Raw genomic sequence first — 27,354 nt, forward strand, 5'->3', positions numbered from 1 at the left:
GAGAGAGAGAGAGAGTGACTGGTAGAGGGCAAAGGAAGAGGGAGACACAGAATCTGAAGCAGGCTCCAGGCTCTGAGCTGTCTGCACAGAACCTGACATAGGGCTGAAACCCACAAGATGTGAGATCATGACCTGAGCCAAAGTCAGACACTTCAATGACTGAGCCACCTAGGTGCTCCAGAATCTTTATATTATCTTAAGAAAAAAATAGAAATCGACCTTGAAAGAGACTTTAAGGGGCAGCTGGGGGGCTCAGTCAGTTGAACATTTGACTCTTGGTTTCAGCTCAGGGCATGATCTCATTGTTTGTGAGTTCAAGTCTCACATCGGGCTCTGTACTGACAGAGAAGCATATTACATAACAATAAAGGGGTCAATCAAGTAAGGGGATATAATATTTATAAATATTTATGCACCTAGGAAGGAGCACCTACTTATATAAAGCAAACATTATCAGGCCTTAACGGAGAATTATACAGCAATAAAATAATAGTAGGGGTCTTTAATACTCCACTTACATTACTCGATAGTTTTTCTGACAGAAAATCAACAATGAAACATTGGCCCTAACTGACACGTTAGACCAAAAGGATTTAGATATAAAAAGAACATTCCATCCAAAAGCAACAGAATACACATTCTTCTCAAGAGCACAGGGTACATTTTCCAAATAGAACATACATTAAACTATAAAACAATCCTTAAAAGATTTAAGAGATTTAAAAGTCCTATCAAACATCTTCTCTGACCACAATGGTATGAAACTAGAAATTAATTACACAAAGAAAATGAAAGTTCAGAAATATGTAGACATCCAACAACATTCTACTGAATAACCAATGAGTCAAAAAAGAAATCAAAAGAGAAACCAGAAAGTATCTTGAGACAAATGAAAATAGAAGTGTAACATAACATAGTTTATGGGATACAGCAAAAGCAGGTCTAAGATGGAAGTTCATAACAATGAATGCATACCTCACAAAACAAAATATCAAAATAACTTTATATCCAAGCTACTCAAAAAAAACAAATGAATCCCAAAGTTAGTAGAAGGAAGGAGATAAGATTAAAGCAAAAATAAATGAAATAGAGACTGAAAAGATAATAGAAACAATCCTTGAAAATTAAAGCTCATTCTTTGAAAAGATAAACAAAATGGTCAAAATTTTACAAAACTTACCAAAACAAAGAGAATTCAAATAAATAAAATCATAAATACAAGAGACATCGCAACTAATACCAAGAAATAGGATCGTAATTGACTACTATGAATAGTTGTAACCCCAAAAACCAGACAACTTAAAAGAAATGCACATACAACTTACCGAGACTGAATCATGATAAAATAAAAAATCTGAGTAGCAATCCAACTAGTAACAAGGAGATTGGATCAGTAATAAAAACCTTCCAAGAAACAAGAGTTGGCTACACTGGCAGATTCTAGCAAACACTTAAAAAAGAATTAACACCCCTGTTCTCAAACTCTTCCAAAAAAGAGAAGGGTGGGGGGAACTCTTCCAAATACATTTTACAAGGCCAGCATTACTCTGATACCAACATCAGACAAGTATGTCTACACACATGCATACATACAGGTATACAAATATCCATAATGAACATAGACACAAATATCCTCAACAAAATATTTGCAAACCAGTTTTAAAAATATAGTGAAAAGATCATGCACTATGATCAAGTGACATTTATTCCAGGGATGCAAAAATATTCTAACATTCACAAATCTGTCAAAATGAGAAACTACATTCACATGAAGGACAAAAATATGATCCAGTTGGGGCGCCTGGGTGGCTTAGTCGGTTAAGCGTCCGACTTTCGCTTAGGTCATGATCTCACGGTTCGTGGGTTCGAGCCCCACGTCGGGCTCTGTGCTGACTGCCAGCTCAGAGCCTGGAGCCTGTTTCAGTCTGTGTCTCCCTCTCTCTCTGACCCTTCTCTGCTCACGCTGTCTCTCTCTCTCTCTCCTAGAAATAAATAAAACATTAAAAAAAAATATGATCCAGTTGACAGATGCAGAAAAGGCATTTGACAAACTTCATCATCTATTTATGATCAAAACTCTCAACAATATATGTATAGAGAGAATGTACCTCAACATAAAGACGAGGTATGACAATCCCACAGCTAACATCAAAGTGAATAGTAAAAATCGATAAGCTTTCCCTCTAAGGCCAGGAACAAGACAAGGATGTCTACTCCAGCCACTTTCATTCAACACAGTGTTGAAAGTCCTAACCAGAGCAACTGGGCAATAAAAAGTATGTGTTCACACTGGAAAGGAAAAGTAAAACCATTACTCTTTACAAATAACCTAATATTATATAAAGAAAACCCTAAAGACTCATCCAGAACATTGGTAGAACAAAAAATTCAGTAGATTTGCAGGATACATTGATACTCAAAAGTATGTTGCATTTCTTTACACTAATCACGAACTATCAGAAAGAAATTTAAAAAAACAATCTCATTTACAATAGCATAAAAGTCTACAAATAAATTTAATCAAAGATGTAAAAGACCTGTATACTGAAAACTACCAGGCATTAATGAAATAAACTGAAGACACAAATTATGGGACACAAATTCTGTGTTCGTGGATTGAGAGAATATTGTTGTACCTCACTAAGGTAGGTAGGCTTTTGTTACTACTACCTAAACCAATGTACAGACTCAATGCAATTCCTATCAAGATTCCAACGATATTTTTCACAGAAATAGAACAAACAATCCTAAAACTTGTGTGGAGCCACAAAAGTTCCTGATTGACCAAAGCAATCTTGAGATAAAAAGAACAAAGCTGGAGGCATCATGCTCCCTGATTTCAAACTATATTACAAAGCTATACTAATCAAAACAGTATGGTATTTGCATAAAAAGGATATATAAATTAGTGGTACAGAAAAGAGAGCCTGTAAATAAACACACACATACACACACATAGGCAATTTACAACACAGGAGTCAAGAATATACAACAAAAAAAATAATCTCCTCAATACATGATGTTGGGGGAACTGGATAGTTACACACAAAAGAATGATACTGGACTATTATCTTACACTACATTCAAAAATGAACTCACAGTGGAATAGACTTGACTATACACTGAGACTATAAAACTTCTAGAAGAAAACATAAGCAGTAAGACCCTTGACATGTCTTCATGATTTTCTTAATTCATATGACACCAAAAGAAAAAGCAACAGAAGCAAAAATAAACCAGTTGGACTACATCAAACTAAAAATTTCTGCACAGCAAAAGAAACCATCAACGCATGAAAAAGCACACTACTGAATGGGAGAAAATAATTACAAGTCGTATTTGAAAAGAAGCTAACATCCAAGATTTAGAAAGAATCTATACAGCTCAATAGCAAAGAAACAAACAATGTGATTTAAAAATGGGCAGAGTAGGGGTGCCTGGGTGGCTCAGGTTAAGCATCCGGCTTTGGCTCAGGTCATGACCTCACGGTTTGTGGGTTTGAGCCTCTCATCGGATTCTGTGCTGGCAGCTTGGAACCTGGAGCCTATTTCAGATTCTGTGTCTCCCTCTCTCTCTGCTCCTCCTCCGCTCATGCTCTGTCTTTCTCTGTCTCAAAAATAAATAAACTATAAAAAAATTGGCAGAGGAGAATAAACGTTTTCCCAAAAAAGATATACAGGTGACCAATAGGTATCTGAAAAAAATACTCAATATCATTAATCATTAGGGAAATTCAAATGAAAACCACAATGATATATCACCTCACACTTGTTAGAATGGCTATTATCAAAAAGATAAAAGATAACAAATGTTGGCAAGGTTGTGGATTAAAGGGAGCCTTGTGCATGGCTGGTAGAAATGTGAATTTGAACAACCACTATGGAAAACACTATGGAGGCTCCTCAAAAAATTAAAAATAGAAATAACATGATCTAGCAGTTCCACTTCTGGATATTTATACAAAGAAAATGAAAACACTCCTTCAAAAATATACACACCCCCATGTTTATTGCAGTATTTTTTTTACAATAGCGTATATGTGGAAAGAAGTGTCCACTGATGGATAAATGGGTAAAGAAATTGTGGTGTGTATAGATACACGATGGAATATTCATATTCATCCACATGAAAGAATAAAATCCTGCCACTGTGACAACAATCCGGGATTTAGAGGAGTTTATGCAAAAAAGTAAGTTAGACAGAGAAAAACAGATACAAATATTTCTCTTCCAGGCAGAATCTAAAACAGAACAAAACAAAAAACAGGCTCCTAGATAGAGGAACAGGAGACAGATTGGCGGTTGTAAGAGGTGGGAGAAATCGGTGATTGTTTTTCTAGTTTAAATACATTGAATTAAAAATTTTGAAAAGTTTACAAACAGCATTGGTTAGCAAGTGAAAAAAGAAAGAAAAAGAAAAATCTGACACAATTGTAAAAGAAAATAGGCAAATGAAAATAAAAAAAATAATGCACAGAAATTTTTTTTGCCCCAGTAAACTTTCAATGTGCTAATTTGAGGTTGCACAAAAAAGCAATTGCTTCATTTTTTAGCACTGAAGAATGTCCTTAATGTAACAATTAAGTAAAATAATGTAATAATTAGATAAAATTCACCTAAGAACAATAATAAAATTCACATAACTACATCAATAGTATACATAAATTTCTATTTTGCCTCAAGATAAACTTGCATAAATAATAAGGAACATGAATCAATCCTAGTAATTAGTATTATTATTATAAAGACAATTTTTTTCATGTTTGTAGGTGTAGGTAACTCTTCAGTTTCTATCATCAGCAATAATGTTGACAATCTCCCCTCATTATTATTTAGTTTATCCTTACAACACCCCATGATGCACAATAAAATAAAGTTCCTAGATGTTCTCCTAAGAGTGTGCCTTCAATGACCGACCCACCTCCACTCGCCAGCTGCCTTCTTCAGAAACCAAGGTAGAATCACTGCTCCCAAAAGAAACCTTACACTGTGGGCCCACAGAGTATATTTCCTAAGACCACCGCAAAAATATTTTTAAAGGATTATTGTCAAGCATTAGAGAGACACATTTTGAAGTGTGGTGGCGATTACATTCACACATATGTCATCACTTCATACACACACTTGGTAATGTTTATGGTTTATAAATTGTATGTCAATGTAGCTAATTTAAAGAAAAACTCTGCACCCAAATTGTACAACATGTACCCATGCAGGGCTCCAAAACGGTGCTAACAGCTATGAATGGTCAGTGGGGAAGGAAGTTAGGGTGGGGTGGGGGGAATGCGGTGTCGCAGCGCCCTCTGCTGGCAGGTCAAGTCGGAAGCAAGGCTGCAGGTGCAATAGGTGTATGCAATACTATGTCCCATACATCATAGAGTTCTATGTGGATTATTAATTGGCAGAAGACCCTTCCCTTCTACCGAAACAAACAGCACAACCATGAAATATCACATAACAATCTGTACCTGACACTTGTTTTGATAAGCTGAACCGGTCTTCCTAAATACCAAACACTTGCCTGTTCCCTGTGGGCAGTGGAATTTGCAAACCCTGTCCACATGACTGAACTCCATGCCCTCCAAGCCCTTCTCTCCTCTGCACCTATCTGCATACTATTTCGACTGCCTGACCTTCTCTCTTTATTTCTACTTCTCAAACTCTCAACTGTTTTTTAAAGGCAAACTCAAATGTCACTGTGTTCGTCATCACACTGCAAATGTAGATTTACAGTGTCATTTCATGTATTTTACACTGATACAGGACTCAGCTCATCTTTTGCTTTATTACAATTTTTTTGCGGTTTGACACCACATTTGATTTTATGATACCCTTCCTCCTTTCTTTGGAAATATATATAACTGATTTTCACTTAAAGGAAATGCTTGAAGACAAGTGACTAAGGAAATGATCGTACATGTTTTAATGGAACATATTTTTGCTGCCTCCTTTAGTAAGCATTTTGTACGTTCCACTCCCAAATTGTTACTTTCAGAAAAGCCCCAGCATTAAAGTCTATTGTTTCCCAAACAAGAACAATTCCACAAGTTTATTTTAGTATTTTCTTTGGCCACATAGTTCAGCAAGCATGCTTATCACCTTCCATTTGAGCTACGACAGAAGAAAAAAACAACACACAACAGTGTTTTCTTTCTTGATTGCTTTGTTATCTGTGCAATGGATGACCATTCATTTTGTTCAATGAGGAAGGAAAGTGGCTGTGATTAACTTCCCCAACCTGTATTTATTGTGGCAGAAACCATTACTACTGGCTAAACTTTTGAGAACATGGCACCACTGTAAAGGATGAGCATTCAAAGTGTTAGAAATTTAATTCCAGATATACAAGCAATAATTCTCAAACTGTCCAGTTTCTGCTAATACAAAATGACACAATGGAGAAGAAACCATTCATTTCCTTCCCAGAGCTTGTCCAACATGTCTGAGCAGGTGAAATTTTCTATTACATAAAAATGGCCACTAATGCTTTTCAGTGGTTGTCCTTTGTGCACAATCTCTTAGGCTTGAAAAGAAAACATCTCCCACAAAACTGTCCTCACACAATGCACACACTATCTGTATAAAAATTAAAAGAAAAAAATGTCCAGAAAAGAAATATGGAGGAAATGTGATGTAACAACTTAATTACAAGGGATTATAAGATGTTACATAGGTCACAAGTACAAAGATATAAGGAGGAAAAAAATGGATTTCCAGCTATACACAATCAGTGCAGATTTCCCCAGAATCATTTCACTTTTTTAAGTAATAAAGAAATAGAACGTACTGTGATGTATACAGATATCTATGACATCCTTACTTCTCTGGTAAATTAATTTATCAAATGCACCCAAAATCATCCAACAGAATATTCCCTTCAATACATCCTACTTTTTTGCATGTACTTAGGTCTTCAACTGATATTTTCATTTTTTTATCCATGTTTTAATGGAATTTTTAACCTTCCCTGTTGTATCTTAGGATTTATTAGACAAGTAGAATGACATTCCTGGCAGGAAGATACGGCCAATGTGAGGAGGAGTATGAATCTGGTTCTTGGTCAGTAGGAAGGTACCAATGATGGGGAGATTCAGTGACTTGTTAGTTTCACCTACATCTTTTTTTATTATATTTCCTCTGTATGTCATACAATGTTCTAGGTTCATTAGGATTGGTTCTAACAAGAATGTCAATGTAAAAAGTTGTAGAAATGACAATCAGGTTATTAGGAACAGATTGCTTGTCAAATCTATATGATGTCAGAATTCTACATTTTAGCAGTGGCTGACATCTGGAATTTCTTCTACAGACCCTAGCTTCCCCTATGCTGTAAAGATCGAGACAAGGGTAAGATGGGGTCCTGGGGGAATTTCTGGACTAAACAGCCATCTGGAAAAATAATCATAAAATGGGCCCAAGTCATTTGTATAGTTCTACACACTATCCATTGTACATGAACCACTCATTGAGAGGTGAATGGGGCTGAATTCAGCACCTTCTCTACCGTCCAGACCACCCAGCCTGGCATGGGGTTGCATCTACCCAGAGCATAAGGAACCTTTAATAAATTGCATAATGCATAGTCTACACACCAAGTCACTCATCATTGGTACAGGATATAGCCAAGAACTAGAAGATGTTCTTTTTTCTGAGCTGCACAGATTCCCTTACAGTCTTTATCAGTCTGGAGTCTGCATCTGAGAATCAGAAGAGAATCACTCAGTCAGGGAAATAAAAATATGCGATTCCACTTGGGAATGGCAGAGAATTGCAGAAGCTTTTGCTGAGACCAGCTAGTCCAGGGGAGGGTTGAAGTACGTGCTTTAAATCACTACAAAGACACCCAATAGTAGGAACAAAGGCACCACAATATCTCAGGGCAACAAAATATGGAAGGCCCTCCATTGTAAACTGCTTGAGAGCTTCCTGCTGCCACTCAGGTCAGTCTGAGAACTGGAACAATACAAAGCCTATGTGTGGGGAGATGAAAGATCCAACTGAGGAACAGTTGAATAGGGCTAGGGGCTTAAGAAGGATACTGAAGGTCTGTCTCTCTCTAGGCTTGCCTCAGATTTATGTCAACAACTGCAGGGCACCTCAGACCCAGTCCCTGCTCCATGATGGCTATGGGCGCTGCATGTTGGACCTCTAGAGACATTGTGCGAAAGCAGGTTGAGGGAAATGCATGAGAACGAGATCAGTTCAGTTTATCAGTGTGCAGTCTGACTGTAAGCACTTTCACCAACCTGTGCGCCAGCAAACAATTCCATGTGCAAGCTTTGTGAGCCATATGCAAAACCTTTTTTGTTGCATTCACCTTTATATACATGTCATAACTTATTTTCTCCTATAAAACAGCCAGATAAAGTAACCTGAGGTTTTGTACAAAATATTTCTTTCTTACCTATATGGTAAGGTCTTCAAAGACTAAAGTCATGGGTTTATACAACTACCACTTTGCTTTGCTGAATATCATAACCAATAACTAGAACCCACTGTGTCCATTCCTAAGCTGCAAAGACTACGTAAGATAGAGCATATATATCAAAATGTGCACATCACATTCACAAGTGACATTTTTGTTGCATTAGGTTTTTCAGGTCTTCTTCCCAGAACAAGCAATCCACTGGCAAAATGCTTTGCTTCCTACCAGCTAAAATCACTCTCCTATAAAGTGCCATTCGTGAATCAAAACCACTCTTCAAGGAGCTTTAAAATATAATCACCACCGTTTCCTCAAGGTAGGCAGTTAACCTCTGCCTTAAATACTCTGGGAAATAGGAAAACAATGCTTGGTGTGGAGCAAACTGAACAGAATATGAGTGTTTCACAGGTTGGAAATTCTGCTATTGTTTTTCTATGGTGCAAATTCTAACACAGACTCACAGCTTCCCTCTGTGTTCCTAGCACAGCTATAAAATGCTCTTTATGGATGGACATGATTGCTGAGTGGAGTCTCTAAGGAAGAGCTGTGGTTTGCTCCTCAGCCAAGAAATTGCAGTATCAAGATGTCCCCACAAGGCATTAGCTCTGGACGTGAGCCTGTGATGGCTCCCAGGGGCTTCCTTTACTTGATAATGCTTTCAGGGTACAGCTACTTCTTACAGAGACTTCCCAGAGGTCTGGGGACACGCCAGGGTCAGTATGTAACCCATGGGAAGGATATTTACCGGAAAGGACCTGAAGCTCTGTGCTTTGGCATGTGACATTCAGCTTGGATGATCGTTCAGGAATTGATGTATCACTTTGAAGCAGAGCTCATGTCCCTGCGTTAAAGTGATGCTTTTTCTACTCAGGTGAGCCACTTTTCCGTTCACTGCCCTGAGCCCTCTCATGAACACAACCCAGATGGTCTATTTGCCAAGTGTGGCCTGTGCTTCACTTCTGCCCTTGATCGTCTGAAGGTGTAAATTATGATCTAGATTCAACTCTATGAATAACTCCAAACTCAGAGCACAGCAAGAGCTAACACAATGTTGATAAATGTTTAACATTAAAAGGATGATGTCACATTACATCATTTTTTTCTAAAATCAAGAAGTCCCACTACTAGTGTCCCATGTGTATTGTCATGCACATCTTACTGTAAACTTTAGCTCTCTGAACATCTACAGTGACAAATTTCACATCACTGACACTTCAAATAATGAAAAATGTTTTTTTCAAAAACTCACAGTACCAGAAATGAACACACAAATAAGCATATTTCAAATATTCTAAATACTTCTCTTTAGTAATGAATACATCTTATAATTTTATATCAAATCATACACATATGCATATATATATGTATATACAATGAACAGAAAAACAAAATTGCTTCTATTCACTTCATATTGTTATAGTTTATTCCTTAAAACATGGTACTGTTTCACCATTCAACATGGGACATGCTACTAAATAGATTTCATGATCCATTCAAAATTTGAAACCAAAAGTTGGATTTAAACAATTACAGACAGTAGAGTGATTTGCAGAATGTTGCAGGATATTGAAAAGACCCTCTGGTGAACAGTTTCTTATCATCAGAGGCAATGATGACGCCATTAGCAAAAAGCCACTGCTCTAGAAAACTGCTGTTAAAACATACACCTTTAGGGGCGCCTGGGTGGCTAAATCAGTTAAGCATCCAACTTTGGCTCAGGTCATGATCTCTCAGTTCATGAGTCCAAGCCCTGCATAGGGCTGTCTGCAGTCAGCACAGAGCCCGCTTCATATGCTCTGTCCCCTTATCTCTCTACCTCTCCCCCACACATGCACTCCATTTCTCTCTTACTAAACACACACACACTCACACACACAACCTTCAAGGTGAGATATCCTCTAGTTTATGATCTCCAATTACATGTGCCATCTCTGTCCCCTTTATAGATATTGTTAATTAACCACTGCCTATCCATCAGGGTATCTTTCTCCTTGAGCCTATGTAAGACTTCAGATTCCTTCTCAATACTGCCTTCCAGGCAATGGCTTCTTGTAACTGAGAAGAAATATAACACCTACCTGCCATCTGATTCCTAGACTCTTTTTATGTTACTTTGGACTCATCTTCCAATTTGCTACTTCTGGATACATGGGGAACTTTGAGGATGTGATAAGAACAAAAAGGTCAAAGCCAAGAGCTAAGTGACTAAAAACAGCCCACAGGGTCTCACCGAACTGATGCGAACTCAGGAGGCAATAGTTAGACTGTGCTACAAAAAACCTATATGATGTGCTCCAAATTGCTCCATCTTTTATTCTGATATTTCTGATCCTCCAAACTTTAATCATAAATCATCATTTTAATGTAAAAGTCTAGCTTGACAAATGAGCTAACAGAGGTACTTATGCATGCTCCATAAGGATGCCAGATGTTTCTTCTGTTATCTATTTCATTCTAGGCCTGCTTTCCTTCTTGATATCCCTCTGAATTTACTCTTCTATCCATCAGTATGTTTTCCTTCAGGCTATCCCTTTATTAGGAACAACCTCCCTATTGAAGAGATATTCTTGGTTATATTAACCCAGGGTAACACTCAAGATGTCACTTTTATAATACACAGACATTGATGCACATTTTATTCCACTATTCCAAGGCCTGAGAACCTATTAGTTACTCTATAAACATTAATTAACTTCCTATTAACCAATTATATCTGCATAAAATTGTGGGGAATAAGCTTAGGAGTTCCCTGAGCTTGCACCAATAGGTTAAAAAAGGCATAAAGAATTAGAAAGCCATAGGATGTACACTCTCAAGTTTGGGTAAACGAGATTAGGTATGTAAGATTAGGTAAACGGGGCAAAGACCCCCAGTATAAGACAAAGATATAGGAGCAGAGACTCTCAGGATGAAAACATCCAAGATAAGGTTAGGTAAATGGGGTAAAGGCCCCCCAATATAGGACAAATGTATAGGACAACAGCAGAAAGCTGCTTTCACAGGAACAAAGGACCAAGTTAGGTAAACAGGTAAATAGGGCTATAGACTGCATCGGGCAAAGTTGCCCAGAGTGGAGCTAATTAGCAAAAGAAAGATGCCTTGGTGACCGTGAGGTAGCAGGCTCTGCCTTTCTTATCCCCTAGACTAGTTTAGGTAGACAGAGATGGCCTCATGTCTGCTGTAAACAACCATCCACCTGGCACCAGGATTTTTAAGGACCCAAACCCCTAAGACCACATATCTTCAAAATCCCCTTTCACTCACACCCATGAGTTAACGTTCAGAATTTCATGGTCTCTTTGTGCACGTCCATAATGTGTGTAAGCCTTCTGATCCTAATAAAAATGGATTAAGGACCCTTATTTGGGGCTCTTGTCTCCTCCTGGACATTAGTCTCTCTCGCATTTTCAATCCTGCATCCGCTCTCTTGCTGGACAAGAGAGAACTCTAGACCCAGAATCTACGACATAAAATTTTAAAGATGATAAATTCCAGAAATATATAATCTAATGAAACATTGATAAATGTTATCTATTTATGTTTTTATGATTCTGAGTTTATTTTGACTTACTTTGAAGGCAGGTACCATAACATCTCATTTTTTAAGTAAAATTTCTAAATGATAAAATGCAAAGAATTTAAGCATATAATTCAATAAATGTTGACAATTTATACAACCAAGTAACTAACACCCTAAATAAAACACAGGTATTTCCATTTCCCCAAGAAATGCCTTTTACACCTTCTTCTGACACCTCCATAAACAATCATTGTTCTGATTTCTATCTTTATAGACTGACTTTGTCTTTTTAAAACTTTATTTTATACTTCCTGTAAGTATAACATGAAATGTAAAATTTTAGTCTAGCTCAATTTGCTTAGCATTTTTGGAAATGTACATATCAGTGGCTCTTTCTGCTTTATTGTCCAGTAATATTAATTTATCCATTCTCCTACTGATGGAAATTTAGTTTGTTTCAGTTTTTGACTACTGCAAATAAAAATTCTATAAAAATATTAATGCAACATGTTGGTAAATGTATGTTCTCATTTCTCTTGAGTAAATACGAAGTAGTAAAACTATTGTATCATAGGACAGATGTGTTTAACTGTATATCATTCTGCTGAATAGTTTACCAAAGTTTACCACTTCACACTCCCATTGACCACATAGCACTATATACTTTTGCTAAAATTTAGTGTTGTGTGTCTTCTGAATTTTCCCTGTTCTGAATTTCATACTGTCTACTGGTATTATTGTTTCAGATCATAGAGTTATACAGTAAGTGTTCCATGGAGGTCTGATAAACTATATATATTGAAGCCTAATATGCACAACTGAACACATTCATAAAAATGCTAATGAGAGACACAAAGGGGATAAGAGAAACGTTGAAATGAGCTCTCATACCTAAAATTAGAAATATTTTTAAATATCCAGAATACAGAGATACTGTGTAAAGCAGTATCCACTTGTTTCTCTCTTATCTCTGGTATTATCTGAGTAGAAAGCTCTTTAGGCTAACTTTACACAGAGACAAAAAATCTAATCTATGACTGGTATCTATGATCATAGATATTTTGTATTCTCCAATATTGAACTCACTAATGTTTTTTTCATTGAGATCAGAGTAAACAACTATACTGAGTTTAAAAAAAAAAAAAGGTAGGCAAGCTCTTTGTTCCCATTCTATAATTAGATTTAAATTCACTTAACAGTATTGTTGTTAATTATTATATGCAATTTTATGTCCATAGCTGTCATGTTATATATTGATTTTAATGAATGGAAAACACTGGGAAACCACTTATTAGAGTTGCTTCCCATCATAGGTTTCTTATTCAGCCTTCAGATTAATCAGCACTTTTACTTTACAGTAATCTGCTTCATATTAAAAAGCTCTCTTACTTTCTTGTTCAAATTTCCCACATGTCAGTTTGGGGAGGATTATGGTAGAAGCAAAAGTTTTATTGGAATACTCCAAGCTGAGAATCCTTTGCTCTCAAATCTTCCTGTGTTGACATGATGTTTTCTTCCATCCTACCATCGAAGGATAACTTAATCCTTCCCTAGACTTGTCACACACCTCAGCAACCTCTATTTCACCACTCCTCTCTTTCTCTCTCCCCCCCCCCTCTTTTGACTCTACATTTTGGCTCTCCTAAATTCACCAATCATCTCTGAACTCTCTACCAATGAGATTCAGATGTATTTTCTTTTAGAAAAAAAATAGTCTTTATCAAATCCACCCCCTTCTCCCATTCATTGCCACTGCTTTGATTCAACCCTTATTTATTTCCCATTTTAGCATATATAATTTCTAACACTCCTAATTCTTATCATTTACTAGTCTCTTACCATAAAAAAAATCCCCACATATATTTCTTAATACTTCACCGAAGTANCTAAGCCATGATCGGACTAGTCGGACGCTTAACCGACTAAGCCACCCAGGTGCCCCAGAACTTACCTTTTTAGAGCATCATAAATTTCCATAAGCTGTTCTGTCTACCATGCTTTTCTTCTTTACTATAAGCTGCCATGTCCTTCAAGACCTTTCTCCCATTCTACTTGCCTTGTGATACCTCTTTCTACTAGAGGTGGCCATGTTCGTTTTTCCCTCTGTACTCCCACTCCCTCTGTACATTTCGCTCTGTACTCCCACCAGTCTCTCATTAACAGTTACCTTTCTACTGTTCAATGCATTTTAACTTCCAGTACCCTACACTATTACTTTATTCAGTACTTAGAGTCTAAAGTGGAACACACAAAATGGGAGCACAAAGTGAAAATAATAAAAACACAAAACTAACAATGAGAATCCATTGAGGAAATTTCCCATTGTAGATTTACACACTTACACTCAATTATTCAACATAGCATATTTTCCTTTGGTGCTGGAAAAAAAATACTGTTTCTTCCATTGATTATCACATGATGTAGTTAACTTCCATTTAAAACTTAGCAATAGGTTACATAAATTTAGTGTATGTGTGTGTGTTCAGTATATACCTTATTTTGGGTTTCTGAAATAGAGAAGAGGAGGTGTCATGTTCTTTAGACAAAAAGAAAACAGATTTTAGAAGCCCAACTGACTTGCCTTAAACCATTCTCCTCATTCAGTTATTGAGTCATAGAAATAGATTTTGAATCCAAGCATTTTTAGCTCAATTGTCTGTGCGAAACTATTGTTAGGTTCATAACAGTGAAAAAGAAATTGTACAAAGTAAGGCAAAGTAGAAACACTCAAAAAATTCTGAAGAAACCTCAAAGACGTTGAGCATTGCTAATTTTCACTTAAAGGTTATAGGGATTTTGAGACGTTCCAGATTTACTACCTTTGAATTGCAAAAATCAGTCAATGGTTTCATGATGAAATACATACATACTTCTTCAAAGAGTCAAAAATCTGAAAAAATCTACCATGGTACATCAAGACAGTTCTAATTTGGTTACATTAATAAAATGTCCACACCAAAAAGCAGCACAAGGAGGCAGAGCGTTCCTATTTTAATCACATTTTCAACTTATATTTTAAAATCTCCGGGTACCAAGTTTCTCCTCCATATTTCTATTTGGTATTGTATAACTGGTGGTAAGGCACAAATTCTCCTAGAGAAAGTAAGATCACATTTATTTTAGGAGCTCTGGTAAAGTAAAATGTTGCTTGACCCCAAATACAGGCATGAACTGTCTATTCCAAAGTTTTACTCTTCCACGTTAAAAGAATCACTGTGATTTGGTATCTTTTGAAAAGAGCTCAATACTTTCAAAATTTGTCCAGAAGACACAGTCAGGATAACTTTAAATAGTTACCCAGTAGGAAAAGAACAGCATTTAATAAGCACATAGAAGACATAGATACAGGATAAAGGGGAGATGAAATTGAATCTGATCAGCACCTAGGTGTGACAAACGTGCTGTGAAATTATCAACTAAAGGCAAGAGCAGTGTGACCGCAATACAAAGCACTAATGCTGGAGGACATGGCCAGGTGATACTGAGATTGAAGAAAAGAAGGTAGTTTACTCTCTCTTTTTATTTATATAAATAAATCTCGGAGAAAGCATGCCACAGGACTCCAGGAATACTTGTTAAGAAGCTTCTGCACAAGCAAAAGGAGGAATCAGTATGAAAAAGAAAAAGAAGCTGAGAAATGGAGAACCTACTTTCAAGAACAAAATCTAACAGTAAGGAAAATTTTGAGTGTCCAGTTTGAAATTGTTTTGTTGTTGCTTTACAAAATGACCACATGAAGAAAATGCCTCTTACAAGCTAGCACTACGAAATATTAAACTTTCTTTACTGGGAATCTACTAAAAACAATTTTTGGCAAATAAGGAGATCATAACTAAGGATTGGAATATCCATTAAACTATAATCTAAATGTGTTTTGATTAAGGGAACTATTACTCCGAATGCCGCAGAAATTCCCTTCTCAATATTGCTACTCAGAAACATGCATATGATCAGCATTTATGGAAAGCATATTTGTTGCAAGATGATTTTCTCTAAATTCAGGTATAAGTTTAAGGATTCCAAAGCAGAGCAAGTACCAACATAAGCAAAGTCTCAGGCTTACCTTGCTATAGCTGATTTCTCTTCTGTGCTTTCTGATTCAACCTCTTTGAAAATGTGGACACAGAGATAGTAAGTACAGGAGACCACACTCTGGCACTATCCATAATCCTCCTGGGAGCTGTCCATATTATTCTCTGCTTGCAGTGACTGGGTCATTCTCCGACTTCAGAATCCCCTACCCATTCTCCTCTTTTGTGTTGAACCTTCATCCAGAGCCAGCTTGACCTCAGGGTCATGGTCCCGCACCTATGTGTATGCCGTTTGTATTGCAACAGTAAGATCTCTGTTGGACTTTGCAGCTCATTATCTATACTTCATCACTTAGCTCATTGAGTGAGAGAATGCATTTTTGACTTGAATTAAGTTTTGGCTTATTGCTTTACTTTTGAAAATCTAGTTTACATTGTAGCTATAATTAAGTAATATCACATTTTTCCTTTAACTCAGTGGCCCACACAACATCTGACCCCATGCTATTTTCAGAGAGAAGGAGCCTCCTATGGAAGTATACTCTCACAGTTCCTACGCTTTTGTCTGTGTTTTTCTTTATAAATATGTCAAACTGGGTGATTAAATACTAGAGTACACAAGTTCATAACCTTGAACATTGGCAACTTGTGTGACGAATACAAATTTACCTATATATCTGATCCCAATCAAAACACAGCTGGCAAAGGTAAAGATAACCATATCGATCATGGACACAATACAATGACTTGTAACATCTCCCCTAAACAAATTTCCCTTCATAAAGTGCAAACATATGCACACTTTTTCATAAACACTCAAGCATAAATATATTTCTCTAATGTGGCCATGGCTTGTTGGTAAACCTACATGACCATCTATTTATCTTCCCATTTGAATGATTTCAAAGAGATATTTTTTTTTTTTTTAGTATTTGCAGATATTTTCAAACAAAAAAGTCTTATAGACTTGAAGCCTTGAAATCTATATGAAAGACAAGTAGCTATAAGAGATTAACAGCTGAAGGAGGCACAATGTGAAGTCAGCTAATGAATACAGGTTGCATGGAAAATTTGTACTGAAATGAGAAAACACATAACATGTTAAACATAATTAAAAGCTAAGGTAAAGATATAAGAATGCAGGAAGGGCTACTATTTTTCCAGAATAACTCCCCAATCTTATAAAATATCTGCTATATTATGGACTTATTATGTAAAATGCCTTAGAAGATGTTGAAGTAACCAGATATATACCACCAAATAGTGTATTATGTAGAAACTGAGAGAACCACAGGATATTGAAATTATAGGAAAATAAATGTACAACTTCTAGTAGCTGAAGATAGATATGGATGGGGTAGGGGCGAACCTAGAAGTTTAGCAAGACAAATAGACTTTGGGTAGCAATGGAAACAGACCAGAATAAGACACCTGGTAATCCTCTCAATCAGCTCATCCAGAGAAGCACTCTCCCTGACAAGTGCTCTCAGTCAACTACAGAGATGAAGTTGATGATTTATCGACAAGGGCAAAGAAAAAAGATCAGTCCACAGCAGCTTCTGAGACTTCTAAAGCGTCACTGGCTCATGGGTGTATAAGCCATTGATTTCACCTCTAACCACAAAGTTGGAAAGAACCACTCCAGGATTACAAGTATGACTTTATGGGGGTCACAGGAATGCTGTAGGAATGGCTACTAACACTGGAAAGTTCCAGGCACTCAAGCCAATGATCTCTATATGAAGTGGAATGCACTTCATTCCTCTCCTCCAATTTTATCCATTAGCTGTATATTCATTAGCTGGATTATCTGTGTGTGTGTGTGTGTGTGTGTGTGTGTGTTTAGAAAGGAGATAGTCAGGGCACCTGGGTGGCTCAGTCGGTTGGGCATCCAACTTCGACTCAGGTCAAGATCTCACAGTTTGTGGGTTCGAGCCCTGCATCGTGCTCTGTGCTGACAGCTCAGAGCCTGGAGCCTGCTTCAGATTCTGTGTCTCCCTCTCTCTGACCCTCCCCCGCCCATGTGCTCGCTCTCTCTCTCAGAAAAAAAAAAAAACATTTAGAAAGGAGACAGTCTATGGATGAACAGTTGTCTATGAATAGCCTCATGGATAGCCACTTATTTATGAGTATGTAACACTGACCAATTCATTTAAAATATCAGGACCACTATGAATATAAGGTAATGTCCAGTCAGTGCAACACTACACACACTTTCTAGTCAAATCACTTCAGAAAAAACCTGCCTTTGGGTTCTGGACATAAAAGGTTTGAAAGAGACAAATGTCTTCTGTTCCTTTTGTTACTTTTTGGGACATAAACCCATGATTCTCTCACTACTACTTTAGGTTTCCCCGGGCCAAATCAAGATGTTTTTCTGTTCCAACTCTGTCATCCATACCATCTGTGCAACCTGGGTATGTTTGAACTTGATTTTGGATACTTTCTTCCACTATGGAATCCCAGGATTTTTGGGTTCATTTTATGTGATCCACATAGACATTAACTTATCTGATTGACATATAACTTTTTAGCTTTTGTCACTTGACTTCTGAACTGAACAATTTCTCAGGTGGACTAAGTGTGATTTTGCAGTCTACATTTTAGTTCTAGAACTTGGCTGTGGCAACCAGATCTTCACCAGAGCTATAAAAATAACTCTAACTTGGGGTACCTGGGTGGTCAGTCAGTTGAGCATCCAACTCTTGATTTGGGCTCAGGTCACAATCCCCGGGTTGTGGGATCAAACCCCATATCAGGCTCCATTTTGAGCAAGGAGACTGATTAAGATTCTCTCTCTCTCTCTCTCTCTCTCTCTCTCTCCCTCTGCCCTTCTCCTCTGCTCACACACATGCTCTCTACCTTTAAAAAAGAAAAGAAAAAGATTAATTCTAAGTTTTCTATACTCATGCCCAGTGTCCCATACAACCTAGGGGTTTGTTACTTTTTGGACAGTAAGGGAGTGTGGTAGACAAACACAATACATTTTCTTCATTTCAATGGCTTAGATGGTATAAGATAGACACGAAGTATGTATCACACAGAGTTAGCAAGGGAAGATCAAATGAGAAGTTAAAACAAATAATTACAGAGGTATAGCCAGTATGCTCAGGAAAATCTTTCAAGAAATGAAAGTACCCAGGGTGAATTTGGAAGGAATGGCAAAGTAAAGAAGGCAAGACTGAGAAAGAGGTGATAGAGGTAGGCATTTTAGACAGAAGGAAGAGTATCAGTAAAGAATGAATACACATATGTCTTCAAGGAAGGCCAGTATCTTATTCTGTTGGAGGGGAAAGGTGAACTATAGAAAACAAGGCAGGGGAAAGGAAGTTAATGTGGAGCTGCATGATTAGTTTGGGCCAGTTTATACAATATCTGTGAATATGGTATATAGACAAAATATAATGCAAGTATCAAAGAGAAGACAAACATTTTAATGGGGGTATAAATCACCCATAGGTCAAGCAGGAAATGAATGGTCAGAATAAAAGGTTACATCTGTGTAAAAAGTAAGCCAAAGATGGAAGATAGTTTTAAAAATTAGGACATGCTCAAAAAAAAAAAAAAAATTAGGATATGCTCTATAAACGGGTAAAGTTCAGAATAACATAATTAAACCTTGAAATTAAGAATTTCTGAACATTATTATTAGCAATATCAAAGAGCATTTACTGAGCATATGCTATTTACTAGGAATTGCTCTCACTGCTATAGCACTTTATCTCATTTAATCATCAACAGAAAGCCTATGACCAATAGGCGACTGGAAATGTAAGCATAAACTTCTAAGTAACCATTTGGTAAAGAAGTAAAAAAAAAAAAAAAAAGCACAATAAGTGAGAAAACCCAAAGCAATATGCAGTAGAAAATATATAGACTTTAAAACATAAAATATAAGAAAAATTGAATATAAATGAACATTCACTCAAGAAACTAGAAAAGCTTATTTAATAATTCAAAACAAATTAAAAGAAAGGAAATGATAGAAATATAAGTTATTGAAGTGAAAATTAACATATAATAGAGTTGAACAAAAGCAAATATGTTTTTACACAGAATAATAAAATATAAAGAAATAATTAAATAGAACTACACATAAACACAGAGCTGTACCAACTGCAGTGTAGTTCATAATTGAAAATAAGTCATGTTTATTAGAAGAGAAAAAAGCCACTTTAAAGTAAAAAGTATTACAAATGATGGAAGGTAGCAAAAATCATAGTTGATGAAGGTACAGAAAGTGAACAGAATAAACTTCTGTTTTAATCAACTCTCCATAGCTCCTTTCTTTCTATTAAACATGTTACAGATACTTAAAACTATTTTTTCCCAAAAATATATTTAACAATTTTTAAAAAAACATCTGTTTTATGTAAATACAGGCTAAAGTTTTCTTATTTTGCCAAAAAACTAACTATTCTATTAGACCTAATAGGAAAACATATCAGCAAATTAAGATGTATATTTGTTATACTCTTAAGCAAGCCACAGAAATTTACTTTTAAGTGACTTAGTTTAATTCATTTTCTTTTCCAAACATTTATAGAATAATCAGCTTATAATTGATTATTCCTTTAAAATGTTCCTAGGTAAAACCCTTACAGTCTTCATTTCTAAAGTATACTTCTTAGTTAGATGACTTTTCAATGTAGGTTATTAAATGGAATATTAACATAAAGTCATAATTACAAATAGATTATTATATTGACTCAAGAAAAATATAGGACAATGGCCAGAAAGGAGAATAAAGAGATCTATGTTCATATTACAAAATGTATGTAATAATGTTATCACAAATGAATGAAGAAATAGTATACTGTTCTGGCAGATGTTTTGGGTAAATTTACCATATCAAGAAAAATAAAGCCAGATCCTTACCTAAAACAATATCAAGATGAACTTCAGATGGTAAAGGGAAAGCTATGAAACTAAGAGTCAATAAAATGGGAAAACATCATTGGACACAGTGATCAACGCGCTAACAATAGTTAATTACATAGGAGAGAAACTTGACACACTCAATTTCTCAAGTAAATATTCAAAAGCCCAAAAATGGACAAAATAAATTGATAAATTTGATTACATAAAATTAGGAATTTCTTTCCAACGAAGGACATTGTGGGTAAATCAGTTAATTAGGAAAAGATTAAGATAAATTACAAGGAGTGTCTAGAACAAACAAGAGACTAGTGACTAAATATAAAAGAAACTCCTGAAATCCATGAGCAGTATCCACAAAAGGAATTCTAAAATTAATAAGAGGAGAAATGGAAGGATTGATATTTTACAATGGAATAAGTTCCAAAGGGGTTTTCAAACACATAATAAGATATATACACATTAATATTACAAAAAGATATAATTTTATATTAACTATGTAGGCAAAAATTAGAAAGCCAGATAATGCATGAAATTAGTTGGGATATGGGAATACAGACATTCTTATACAGTGCTAATGATAAAAATTCTTAAAGCTTCTTAGGGAGTAGGAAAAATATAAAGATAAATACAAAGATCAGAAAAGTAATACATAGAATATGAAAATGAGAAGGACAGAGCAAATTTCCTCAGTCCAAATAAAAGAATTCCCAGAAAAAAAGGGAACAAAGAAATGGGGAGAGGGTTGGAGATGAAATTATCAAATAAATAATTCAGGAAAATATCCAAAACCTGAACACTTGAGCTTCCAAGTTGAAGAAGTACAGCATAATGAATCATAAGAGATTTCATGCCAAGGCATATCATCAGGAAAATTCAGAACACAAGAGCGAAGAGAAAATCCTAAAATCTTGGAGAAAGGAGAAAAAAAGTCACATAAAAGAGTAGAAAATCAGACAGGCTTCTGACTTCAACAGCAATGTCGGAAGGTAGAAGGTAGTATAATGATGGTTCCAAAGTCAAGGAAAAACTGTTTCCAAATCTTAATTATATTCCCAGACAATCAACCTAAGGCTTTAACTTTTGATAACTAATATTATAAAATTATTTTTAATGTATTCACCTACAGTTTTGGTAAAATGAAGTCATTTAAAAACTGATTCATTGATGCCAATTCAACCAGAGTATCAAAACTTACTGATGTGATTAAAATTGTCCAGTCCACACCTTCTTGTTTAGATTGCATACTCAAAAACATATTGCAAAGTATTTTATCTAAATTCTTTATTTAAATATTCAGATGATGCATTAATTTATTTCAAAGTTAACACATGATTATTCACATATTTAATTTACACACACACATATATACTCTAACATACATGAACACTTATATAAACCCACACTCACATTCCAAAAATGCACCTAATACCATGTCTTTCCCACAATAACTACTTTATTTTACTTTTATAGAAAGACTTTTTTAAGCACTGTATTGTTAATGCACAAATTATGCCTACTGTCTAAGATTCTGATATCAGGGTTCTGGATGTTAACAAGTCATCATTATCCTTGAATTACTGTCCAAAATAATTTACTATAACTCATAATTAGGTGTTTAGACATCTCTTTATGGTTGGCTATACTTCCAAGAAGAGATTTCAGAATTTTATTCTGAAGGCCTGAGCAGTAATACAGTTATTGATTCATATTATCTTTAATATGTAATGAAACAAATACTGGTTTATTTCATTCAAATAAAATTTCACTCTGTTCTCTACCTCACTAAGTGCATTGAGTCTTCCATAGAATGTTATGGTAAAAAATCACATCCTTCACCACATCTGGCTTTTTATAGCATTGTATGATCTGTCACCTATCTTCCCAAAGACCTGAGTATTCATTAGTATCCTAACATGTGATAACTAGCTTCCTTTGGTTAGCGTATGCCAGGCAATTACATAGCAACCACTTTTATCTAAAAAAATGGTTTCTCAAAAATAAACTCAAAATGGATAAAGGACCTGAATGTGAGACAGGAAACCATCAAAACCCTAGAAGAGAAAGCAGGAAACAACCTTTTTGACCTCCACCGCAGCAACCTCTTACTTGACACATCCCCAAAAGCAAGGGAATCAAGAGCAAAAATAAACAATTGGGACCTCATCAAGATTAAAAGCTTCTGCATGGCAAAACTAACAGGCAACCAACGGAATAGGAAAAGATAGTTGCAAACGACATATCAGATAAAGGGTTGATATCCAGAATCTATAAGGAACTCACCAAACTCCACACCCAAAAAACAAACAACCCAGTAAAGAAATGGGCAGAAGAGATGAACAGACACTTCTCCAAAGAGGACATCCAGATGGCCAACAGACACATGAAACGATGCTCAGCATCCCTCCTCATCAGGGAAATACAAATCAAAACCACACTGAGATACCACCTCACGCCAGTCAGAGTGGCTAAAATGAGCAAATCAGAGAACTCTAGATGCTGGCGAGGATGTGGAGAAACGGGCACCCTCCTACACTGTTGGTGGGAATGTAAACTGGTACAGCCCCTCTGGAAAACAGTGTGGAGGTTCCTCAGGAAACTAACAATAGAACTCCCCTATGACCCAGCAATAGCACTGCTAGGAATTTACCCAAGGGATACAGAAATGCTGATGCATAGGAGCACATGTACCCCAATGTTCATAGCAGCACTCTCCACAATAGCTAAAACATGGAAAGAGCCTAAGTGTCCATCAACAGATGAATGGATCAAGAAGATGTGGTTTATCTATACCATGGAATACTACATGGCAATGAGAAACAATGAAATCTGGCCATGTGTAGCAACATGGATGGACCTTGAGGGTGTTATGCTGAGCGAAATAAGTCAGGCAGAGAAGGACAAATATCATATGTTTGCACGTATAGGAGGATTAGGAGGAACTTGATGGAGGACCAAGGGGGAGAAGAAGGGGGGAAATGGTGGGGGAAAGGGAGAGAGGCAAACCATGAGAGACTCTTGAATGCTGACAAAAACTGAGGACTGATGGATGGGGGGGGGGGGGGGGATGGGCATGGAGGAGGACACTTGTGGGGATGAGCACTGAGTGTTATGTGGAAACTAATTTGACAATAAACTATTTGTAAAAATAAATAAATAAATAAATAAATAAATAAATAAATAAATAAATGGTTTCTCAAAGTAAAAATGCCACAGATAATTTTCAGAGAGATAGGTAATAGAAGCAGTACAACTGATGTTTACAATTTAAAGTAACTAATTTTAAATGCATTACTAAATTATTCCACCCAAAATGAAGACAGTTAAAATTTAAGTAATTGCTTTAATGGAGTTTAGTAGCAAATGCCAAAAAGAAATGAGTGGTATATTTTTAGAGACATTAACCTGTCAGAGATTATATACTAGATGCATATATTTTGGCTTTGATTGCTTCAGAAAGAAGCATCCCTTTGAGACTTTTAACAATTCACATTGATTTCTACTTTTCCTGATAAATATGTGCCAAACATTTGTCGTAGCACACCTTGAGCTCATGCTAAAAGAGATAAATCAAACTATCCACCGAGTCATCATATTCTCTCCTTTCCAGAATTAGCTGTCAGTAGCCTTTTAGTTACGACCCTCTGTTTTCACATCGAACGTCACTTAGAGGTTAACTTTTCATATGATTTATTCTTCAGCATTACTCTATAGATACAAAAGGGTAATAGGTATTTTTAAAAATACACATCTTTAAATGTGGTTAATATGGCTACTTCACAAGGTACCCAAAATATAATGGCTTAAAACAGTAACATCATTTATTTTTCTAACTAATGTGCAATTTCAGCATGGCCTAGTGGAACTGTTTGATTCTGCTCCACCTGGCATCAGGTGGGATGACTCAAAATCTGGGGGTTATAATCATTTGAAGATTTACTAACTCAAATGTCTGGATGTTGATGGTTGGTATGCCTGAGACCTTGCTTGGGGTTATTGATTAGAACACCTCTACGTGACTTCTCCATGTAGTATAGGTGTTCTTACATCATGGTGGCTGAGTTTCAAGAGCGTATGTTCTGAGACCCAGAGAGAGCTGGGCAAGAGAGCTGTATCATTTTATGAGTTAGCTTCAAAAATCACATTGTATAAATTCTGCCACACTATTGGCGTGGACGGCCAGAAGCTCCACTCTATGCAAGGAGAACAGACCTCTCATCTCTTCATAAGAGGGATGCCAGTCATATTGTAAGAACATGTAGAATGAGTTATATATGTGAATATGTATTTGTGTGTGTGTGTGTGTGTGTGTGTGTGCACGCGTGCATGAAGGCACACACATGTGTACAGAAATATTTGAAAGATACAATCTGGAACCCGTAGCTTCATTTTAATTCCAGTGGAAATGAAACATTTTATTACTTATGGAAACTGCCAGAACTCTCTTTAAGAAGTTAACAAAGAGCTATCTCACTCCATTAAATGAGTAGAGTAGGCACTATCAACTAGGAAAATTTTACAAACACTTAGATTCTGTCAGTACTGTGGGAAAAATAATACCAATTACAAATAAGAGAGTAAGGGGCACCTGGTTTGCTTAGTCAGTTGACCATCTGGCTCTTGATTTGGTTTAGGTCACAATTTCAAAGTCACTGGGCTCCATGTTGAGTGTGGAGCCTACTTGGGATTCTCCTCTCTCCCTCTCTGTCCTTCCTCCACTCCTGTTCTATCACAAAATAAATAAATATTAAAAACAAGAATAGGAGTAAAAAAACTATATCAAGGGAAGGGGTATAGTAAAAGACCATTTTTTTTTTGCCAGATCAATACTCCCCCCCCCCACAAAGAAAAAAACCTATCTGTTTACATTTTGGAGGCTCACAGTCTACTGGAATAGTTTTTAATATCTTTTAGTAACTGTAACAGTCATTGGCATACGCCTAACCAATAAGATAAATCCATTCCTCTGGCCATAATGAAGGGCTCAGCAATAAGTTATAGCCAATGTTTATCATTCCTGGAACTCTTGCTCAAACTTAGGGGGAAATTATGATCATTTCCCTTTGTAGTGCCCAAAAAGGTAGGATACAAATCTGTGTGTTTTACTGGTCTCATGGCTATTGAAATAAAATCATAAAGAATAAATCAAAGACAAGGACTTTATGAGCCATTTGAACTTTTAGATGTACTTAAGATAATCTTTCCATAATGTGAACAAATTCATTCATATTTTTTGATTGTTTATTAATTCAGGTCAAATGGGTATCTATCTCTTACATCAAGAACACTGAATAGATAGTATGTAGGTATTAGGAGGAAACTTCACATTGAAGTATAGTTAATTGTATTATAAAAATAGCAATAAGGCAGATGTAAATCCAACATCAATAATTACAAATGTAATTTAAAGGCAGAGGTTTTCAGATAGGATTTTTTAAAAATACAACTATATAATATATATAATTAAGAGTCTTTCTATTTATTTTATTCTATTTATTCTATACAAGTATTTAAAGTGAAATAAATATGGTAAGAATAAAGCCATTAGATCTTGGCCTACTACTGGTGAAAAGTCAAATATTTACATCCATTAGAGCCTTGAATGAGTAAAGCATCAATCCCATCAATAATCAAGTCCTGGTTAATGTTATAGCCTTTCCTTTATTTCTGTTCAAATTACCTTCTTTGTTTGTAAAATTAATTCATTTGTTTTCAGGAATCCTTTAATTTCCAGAATGACTGAGTGAGGAGTTCAATAACAACTTCCCCCCAAAGCAACAAAAACCTAAATAAAATTGTCAAGCAAGAGTCCCATATGCATAGATACTATTCTTCAAAAATGAAGTATTTGCAACACACCAAAACTAAGGCAATTCATCATTAGCAGGCCAGTCTTAAAAATATGCTAAGGAAATATTCATGCTCAAAGGAAAAAGTAACAAAGTAACTTAAATCCACATGAAGAAATAAAGATTCTAAAAAATGTAATGTAAATATCTATCTTAAGAATTATGAAAGAAGAATAAACTAAACATGAAGAATAAAGAAATAATAAAGATTTGAGAGGAAAACAGAAAAAATAGAAAAATTAATAAAACCAAAAGTTGGTTGTTTAAAAAGATCAATAAAATTGACAAATATTTTGGTAGACTGACAATTAAAAAAGGTGATAGAGGGGCACCTGGGTGGCTCAGTTGGTAGAGCATCGACTTCAGCTCAGGTCATGATCTTGCATTCCATGAGCTCAAGCTCCATATCACTCTATCTCTGTCTCTGTCTCTGTCTCTCTCAAACATAAATAAACATCAAAAAATTTTTTAAAAAGGTGATACAAAGTAACAAAATCAAGAAGAATGCACAAAATCACTGATATCACATATTTTAAAATTTTTATAATAATATGAAGAACTTGATATTAACTATGAAGAAATTAGCATAGAAGTGGAAAAAATTCTAAAAAATACACATTTCCATAACCGAAGAATAAAGGTAAGAATGTAA

At 35.8% G+C, this 27,354-nt stretch overlaps 2 protein-coding genes across 5 annotated transcripts in view; both read right to left on the bottom strand.

The window, feature by feature from the left end:
* Positions 1-27,354, bottom strand: part of LOC144239071 (uncharacterized) — a 426,062-nt gene that overhangs the window by 364,076 nt on the left and 34,632 nt on the right. The window lies entirely within an intron of this gene.
* The window catches only part of LOC144238502 (uncharacterized), a 119,215-nt gene that overhangs the window by 50,157 nt on the left and 41,704 nt on the right, over positions 1-27,354 (bottom strand). Inside the window, exon 5 of one of the 4 annotated variants that reach the window (XM_077772313.1) lies at positions 16,045-16,252. The exons of the other annotated variants lie outside the window; for them this stretch is intronic. Within the exon in view, the coding sequence (XP_077628439.1) occupies positions 16,172-16,252 (81 nt within the window). The 3' untranslated portion in view covers positions 16,045-16,171. Of the gene's footprint in view, positions 1-16,044; positions 16,253-27,354 lie in introns of those variants that run through there. 4 annotated transcript variants of the gene reach the window in all.

The sequence above is a fragment of the Crocuta crocuta genome, unplaced genomic scaffold (assembly GCF_008692635.1).
Source record: "Crocuta crocuta isolate KB4526 unplaced genomic scaffold, BGI_CrCroc_1.0 scaffold140, whole genome shotgun sequence".
NCBI lineage: Eukaryota > Metazoa > Chordata > Mammalia > Carnivora > Hyaenidae > Crocuta > Crocuta crocuta.